This window comes from Martes martes, assembly GCF_963455335.1.
Source record: "Martes martes genome assembly, chromosome: 8".
NCBI classification, from domain to species: Eukaryota; Metazoa; Chordata; class Mammalia; order Carnivora; family Mustelidae; genus Martes; species Martes martes.
Window position 1 is genome coordinate 88,855,833 of NC_137895.1, and position 6,903 is coordinate 88,862,735.

At 56.6% G+C, this 6,903-nt stretch overlaps 2 protein-coding genes across 2 annotated transcripts; both read left to right on the forward strand.

Moving 5' to 3' along the window:
- The first annotated feature begins 511 nt into the window (after positions 1 to 511).
- HOXC6 (homeobox C6) lies at positions 512 to 2,860 on the forward strand. Its single transcript, XM_080811387.1, has 2 exons — positions 512 to 959; positions 1,688 to 2,860. The coding sequence occupies exons 1-2, from the start codon at positions 560 to 562 to the stop codon at positions 1,993 to 1,995; spliced, it is 708 nt and encodes a 235-aa protein (XP_080667513.1). The 5' UTR covers positions 512 to 559; the 3' UTR covers positions 1,996 to 2,860.
- Positions 2,861 to 5,197: 2,337 nt separating this feature from the next.
- HOXC5 (homeobox C5) lies at positions 5,198 to 6,578 on the forward strand (the record flags this gene model as incomplete). Its single annotated transcript, XM_080812233.1, has 2 exons — positions 5,198 to 5,651; positions 6,364 to 6,578. The coding sequence occupies 2 exons, from the start codon at positions 5,198 to 5,200 to the stop codon at positions 6,576 to 6,578; spliced, it is 669 nt and encodes a 222-aa protein (XP_080668359.1).
- Positions 6,579 to 6,903: the final 325 nt, after the last annotated feature.

The following is a 6,903-nucleotide window of genomic DNA, read 5'->3' on the forward strand; positions in this document are numbered from 1 at the left end:
AGGACTCAGTCCATGGAGGGTCAAACTAGGATTTCCTGTAGGCTTTCTGGGGATTCCCCCCTGAGCTGGGAGGGGGTGCTCATCCCATAAAGAAATCAGGATGTAATTTTAGAAGGGGGGAGATATAAAAGATGAAATCAGATTGAAAATAGAGGGATTTCTCCAGACCTGGCTCTGCACAGCACAGCAAAGTTAGCTGGGGCTGAGAGATTTCCTAGCAGGGCAGCTCTTCTTCCCTGGGCCTCAAGGCCCTGCTAATGCCTATTCACCCTTCTTCACCTCCAAATCAGTTCCCTAACATATATATTTTTAAAAGAAATCCAAGTCTTACTTTCAGAGCACACACTTAGTCTCAACTAGGGAATCAACAGAAGCAGAAGCGATTTTTTTCCCCCTTCTTGACATCTGGCTTGCGATTGGCTGGAAGAGGGTCAGCTGACTTTGTCATTTTGTCTGTCCTGGATTGGAGCCGTCCCTATAACCATCTAGTTCCGAGTACAAACTGGAGACAGAAATAAATATTAAAGAAATCATAGCCCGACCAGGTAAAGGCAAAGGGATGAATTCCTACTTCACTAACCCTTCCTTATCCTGCCACCTCGCCGGGGGCCAGGACGTCCTCCCCAACGTCGCCCTCAATTCCACCGCCTATGATCCAGTGAGGCATTTCTCGACCTATGGAGCAGCCGTTGCCCAGAACCGGATCTACTCGACTCCCTTTTATTCGCCACAGGAGAATGTCGTGTTCAGTTCCAGCCGGGGGCCGTATGACTATGGATCTAATTCCTTTTACCAGGAGAAAGACATGCTCTCAAACTGCAGACAAAACACCTTAGGACATAACACACAGACCTCAATCGCTCAGGATTTTAGTTCTGAGCAGGGCAGGACTGCGCCCCAGGACCAGAAAGCCAGTATCCAGATTTACCCCTGGATGCAGCGAATGAATTCGCACAGTGGTGAGTTTTACAGCTCCGAGATATAAATTAAATAAACTGAACTGGCTTTATGACCGGCTTCCCTAGAAGAACGGGCGGAGAGAGTTTTTTATGGCCCCATAAAAACAATCACGCTCGTCTCCTCGCCGACGCCGAGACAGGGCCCCCTCTTCTGCCCCCTCTGCTCGCCTCCCGCTTGCTCGCAGGGGCCTGGCCCCCTCGGCCCCTGACGGGTTGGAGGGCTCCAAGGCAAGCTGAGGGGGCAGGAACAGGGCAGGGTATGAGGGGAGGGGGTAGGAGGTGGGGGAGCCCCCAAAGTCGAGTCAGGCTGAGGACAAGGGAGGGGGGAGAGTAGGGGGCAGAGAAGTGGGGAGAAGTTTCCAAGGAGCTAGGGTGCTTGGGGGAGGTGGGGGAGCCCAGTTGTTGAGAAATAGGGCCCTCATCCCCAGTGTTTGGGATTTTTCAAAAACCAGTTTTTACACTTACAGCTTTCTGCCTAGTTCTTGCCCCCCCCCCCCACCATTCTTTGGGACATTCACCTACCAGCACATGGTGGGGGACTGAATGAAGTTGGGATCCCGGCTGTACCCCCAGTGGGGGTGGGGCAGGGCAAAAGGGAGAAGGCTGGAGTCCGAGGGGGCCCGTGAGCTGCTGGCCAAGTTGGGAGGGTCAGGACTTTGCTAGGCTAAATCGTCTACGGAGGATGCCTCGCTGATTGTTTTTAGTGTGTTTTGTGCCGGGATCTCTAGGGGTCGGCTATGGAGCGGACCGGAGGCGCGGTCGTCAGATCTACTCGCGGTACCAGACCCTGGAACTGGAGAAGGAATTCCACTTCAACCGCTACCTAACGCGGCGCCGGCGCATCGAGATCGCCAACGCGCTCTGCCTGACCGAGCGACAGATCAAAATCTGGTTCCAGAACCGCCGGATGAAGTGGAAAAAAGAATCTAATCTCACGTCCACGCTCTCAGGGGGCGGCGGAGGGGCCGCGGCCGACAGCCTGGCCGGAAAAGAGGAAAAGCGGGAAGAGACAGAAGAGGAGAAGCAGAAAGAGTGACCAGGACTGTCCCTGCCACCCGTCTCTCTCCTTCTCCCTTGCTACCCCCCCAATTCCATCCTAATCACACACTCTATATTTATCATTGGCACAATTGATGTGTTTTGACTCCCTGAAACTAAATTAGGGAGTCAAATATGGACCTGAAAGTCAACTCTGGACCCCCTCCCTCACCGCACAAACTCTCTTTCACCACGCGCCTCCTCCTCCTTGCTCCCTCGCTAGCTCGTTCTCGGCTCGTCTGCAGGCCCTTTCCCCCGCCCAGGCCTTGGGGGCTCCGTCCCTGAACCTCGCTTCAGACTCCACAGATTTCCCTCCAAATGAGGACTTGGCCTCCCACCCCCTCGGCGCCTCCACCCCCGCCCCTGCGCAGAGAGCCGGCTCCCGGGCCGGGGCCTCCGCTCCGGGGCCTCAGGGCCCGGCCTGGCAGCCGCGGAGGGCGGGAGGCCCAAGGAGGGCGCGTCGTGGCCCCACAGCAACCCCCAGGGCCTCCCCGCAGCCCCACACCCGGCCCCTCTGCCCCAGCAAATGCCCAGCCCAGGCAAATTGTATTTAAAGAATCCTGGGGGTCATTATGGCATATTACAAACTGTGACCGTTTCTGTGTGAATATTTTTAGCTGTATTTGTGGTCTCTGTATTTATATTTATGTTTAGCACCGTCCGTGTTCCACTCCCATCTTAAAAGGGGAAAAAAAAGAGGGAAAATTACAAAAAGAGAGAAAAAAAAGTGAATGACGTTTGTTTAGCCAGTAGGAGAAAAAAATAAATTAAAAAATCCCCCCTTGTGTTACCCTCCTGTATAAATCCGACCTCTGGATCCGTTCTCGAATATTTAATAAAACTGATATTATTTTTAAAAGTTTATATCGGGATTTCTGTTAATTCGCTCGTCCGCCGGCCTGGGGTGAAAGTTGGAGCCGGCTCCGAGCGCTCTCGCGTCTTCCCGCCGCCTGCAAGACCCCTGCGCTCGCCTTTCCCGGGAGCCGGGCGCAGAGCCGGGGCCTCCCTGTCCTCCTGGTGAACGCGCTAAGGGGCCTGGGAGGGCTCTCTGGGCTTCCCAGCGGAGCAACACACTCACCCCGCAAAAAAAGGCCGCATAGGATCTCGTTGGGGATGTGGGAGGGGGAGCCTGAGGTCGCTCGAATTGGTCTCCAAACCCACAGAGGCCTTTCTTCCTGCCTGTGGTAGCCTGGGGTCCTCGGCTTCTGAACCCCGAGCCCCCAAGGGCCAGAAAAGAAGCCTTCGCCAGGCACCAGGGTCTCCCCCGTCCACTCCCCGGAGTGAGGAGGGGGGCGCCGCTCGAGCAGCCCCCAGCCAGCGCCAGGCCCAGGCCGACTGTTGCGAAACGTGGCGGAGGCGGAGAGCCGAAGGGAAAGAGAAGACCGCGCGGGATTTGAGCCTTTCCGCAGGGACTGAGCGATTCAAGGACATCTCGAAAAAGAAAGCCTGGAAACTGAGCCTGCTCTGGGACTCCTGACGGGGCTGGGACAAAATTCCTTCTTCCTCACAGCCCCAGTCGCAGTCTGGTTCCTTACTCCTTGGCCCCTAAAACTCGGCGGGTGAGGAGCGCAGCCAGACCCTAACCCTGCCCCAGCTCAGGCCTTCTCTCCTGAAGCCCAGCCAGAGAAACCTGAGTGGACCTAGGGAGTGAGGTAGTGAGGGGGTCTCCCGGAGGGAAAAAAATCCGCCAGAGTTTTCCAGGCCTTCCAGATCCCCGCCAGCGCCCCCTCCAGCGCCTCCGCCGGCGGGGGGGGGGGGGTAGGAGGGGGGCTTCTCCTGGCAGGGGCGGGGATTTCCTGGGGAGAGGCAGGCAGGGAAGAATAAGACCTGGGGCTAGGGGAGGGGGGTCGGAAAGGGGCCGAATGGCTGCGGAGCCCCTGGCCACAGGCTGTGGAGGTTGCCCAGGCATCTGCCCTGCCCACCTCCTCCATCCCCCACCCCCAGCCAGGTCTTTTCCACGCCTCCAGATAGCTCAGGAATTGCTCTCCTATGGACCTTCCGTATCTAGATCCCTGAAAACCTGTTCCAGAGGCCTTTTCCAAAAAGGGCACAAATTAGGCCTTTTCCTCTGCCTTGCTCATGTAATATTTGTGGAGACTTCAATCTTGCTTCTCCATGCCCTCAATTAACATCTATTTTCTATCCCAAATATCTGGCATAGAATACCCCATCAGGGTCATACACAGGGATGCAGAGCAGTCCTCCAAGCCCATTGTGTCTGGTACTACACACACACACACACACACACATACACAGAAAATTGCCTAGTTGCCACTCTGGGGTCCCAGCATGGTGAGGTTTACTCAACTCCCCCTGGATCCTCACCTCCAGGCTCATCCCAGAGTTCCCAGTACTTTCAGCTTCCTGACCCTCCCCCCTATCTAGTTCTGTCCACCCAGGACTCCTCCTCCTTGTAGCATCCTGTCCACCTCTCCAGGGGCTGGGTTCACTTCCCCATGCTAATAGTCACCTCCTCAGCAGTAGCAGGGCCTTGGACCCTCCAAGGAGAGCGACCTCGATGCTTGGTGTAGAGAACCTGAGGTAAAATCCCTTGGGATCTCCAACTTGGTCAGGGGGCCCCCCTACCCAAATCTCCTTTCCTCAGCCATTTTTGAAGATTGAAAGGCTCTGGGGGTGGGGAGACAGGGCTATCCGTTAGTTTTTGTATCCTAAGCAAGACCTCATCTTTCCTTAAAATTAAATACAGTTTGAAAGGCCATTTCAAGGGTTTGTTGCAGCCGCAACCAGCGTCTCTACAGGGCAGAAAATCCAGCGGTCTGAGGGCGAGCCGACAAGCCAGGCTGCAATTCCTAAAAGTAGGCACCAGGTGTCGCTGTGGGCTCGTTGTCCCGGCTACCCCCCAATTCCAAGAACCATTTTTTTTTTCTCCCCCTCTCTCTCTCTTTCTCTCTCACTCCCTCTCCCCCTTGGTTGGGCTTTGCCAACATATCAAGATGCGTTTCGTCGGCTTCCATCACTAACCTCCCGGAGGTCATCAAGCCAAATTTATGAGTGGCCGCTCCAGTCACGTGACTCTATTTAAGGCTCCCTTATTTGGGAAGAGCGCATAGGATAAAGAAAGAGATATCTCCACCTATAAATTGTGCACTTTGGAGAACAAAAAACCCCTCAACTTCAAAGAGTCACAAATCACCCTTAATCAAAAAGGGTGCAGAAATTTTTTTTGGGCCCTCCCCGCCATGAGCTCCTACGTAGCCAATTCATTCTATAAGCAGAGCCCCAATATCCCTGCCTATAACATGCAAACTTGTGGGAACTATGGATCGGCCTCAGAGGTGCAGGCATCCAGGTACTGCTACGGTGGATTGGACTTAAGCATCACTTTCCCACCGCCTGCGCCTTCCAACTCTCTCCACGGGGTAGACATGGCTGCCAACCCCCGGGCTCACCCCGACCGCCCCGCCTGCAGCGCCGCGGCCGCTCCGGGACACGCTCTGGGCAGAGATGAAGCGGCTCCTCTGAACCCCGGGATGTACAGTCAGAAGGCGGCTCGCCCAGCGCTGGAGGAGCGAGCTAAGAGCAGTGGGGAGATCAAAGAGGAGCAGGCGCAGACAGGGCAGCCCGCCGGACTGAGCCAGCCACCGGCCCCGCCACAGATTTACCCGTGGATGACCAAACTGCACATGAGCCACGGTAAACTTTAGGACTTCATTTTGCGCGCTCGGGTCCGCCTGGGTTTTATAGGCCATGCGGGGCAAATAAAGAAAAAAAACCTGCGGCCATAAATTTTACGATCCAGGCATCAATGGCTCGTAAAACTGTCCACTAAAAGGCTTAGAGGCTGTGTGCGCCCAAATTTACGACGACATAATTGGATCATAGGAACAAAACGTGTATAAAAGGCAATATTCAATTTTTGGGGGAGAGGGAGGGAGTTAAAAAAATAGAGGGATCTGAAGGGTGAGGAGCGCGGGGCTCCAGAGCGGGGATCCCCCCGCGGCTCCCTCCCTCCCTCCCCTGTGGAGCCGGCTCAGCCGGCGCTGGCCGCTCCGGAGGATTCCAGCGACTCGGGAGGGGCGGGAGGGGGGTCCCCGGTGCTCGGATCTCGAGGGTGCTTATTGTTCGGTCCGAGCCTGGGTCTCCCTCTTCCCCCAGCCCCCTCAGTCCCTCTGGCTGCTGAGTGAAAGCTGCCGCGGAAAGTTTCCTGCCTGGGCAGAGGCGCCTCTCCCGGGGGCTAGACTGGGCTAGGCTGGGCTGGGCCGGGCCCGCCTGCGGCCCGCTGGGCCTGCCCTGCCCTGCTCGCCTCCTCTCCCTCCGGCGAAGGGTGGGGGCCTGGGCCGGGGTCGGGGCGCTGGGGCGCTGCACGCTATTCACCCCTTCCTGGCTTGGGGGGCTTATATTCCAGAGACGGACGGCAAGCGGTCCCGAACCAGTTACACGCGCTACCAGACTCTGGAACTGGAAAAAGAATTCCACTTTAACCGCTACCTCACTCGCCGCAGGCGCATAGAGATCGCCAACAACTTGTGTCTCAACGAGAGACAGATCAAGATCTGGTTCCAGAACCGCAGGATGAAGTGGAAGAAGGATTCCAAAATGAAAAGCAAAGAGGCTCTTTAGAGGCAGCAGGGAGGCCCGCAGATAGCACCCCGAGCCCGCTTTGGTCCCCGCGCCTTTCCTTTTCCTTTTTCCTCTCTATATTTTGGGGGCAAGGACGGGGGCGGCAGCACTGGCTCCGGGGCCTCACAGACAAAAGCGCTTTCCCTTGGCATTTCGCATCCCCACCGACCCCAGTTTCCCGAGGGGCTATCCGCGCTGCCCGGACTCCCTCCAGTTCTGCTCAGCACCGGGGGAGGGTGGCGGACAGGGCAAGCTCCGCGGGGTTCCCCAGAGGGCTGCGGAAGCCGGGCTGGTGCTGAACGAACCCGGGCCTGGGTCTCCTCTT

Excerpts from the sequence above, each read along its gene's own strand:
- HOXC6 (XM_080811387.1), top strand. The coding sequence starts at position 560 with ATGAATTCCTACTTCACTAACCCTTCCTTATCCTGCCACCTCGCCGGG. Across the intron at positions 960-1,687 it reads GCGAATGAATTCGCACAGTG|GGGTCGGCTATGGAGCGGAC; the intron begins GTGAGTTTTACA and ends CGGGATCTCTAG.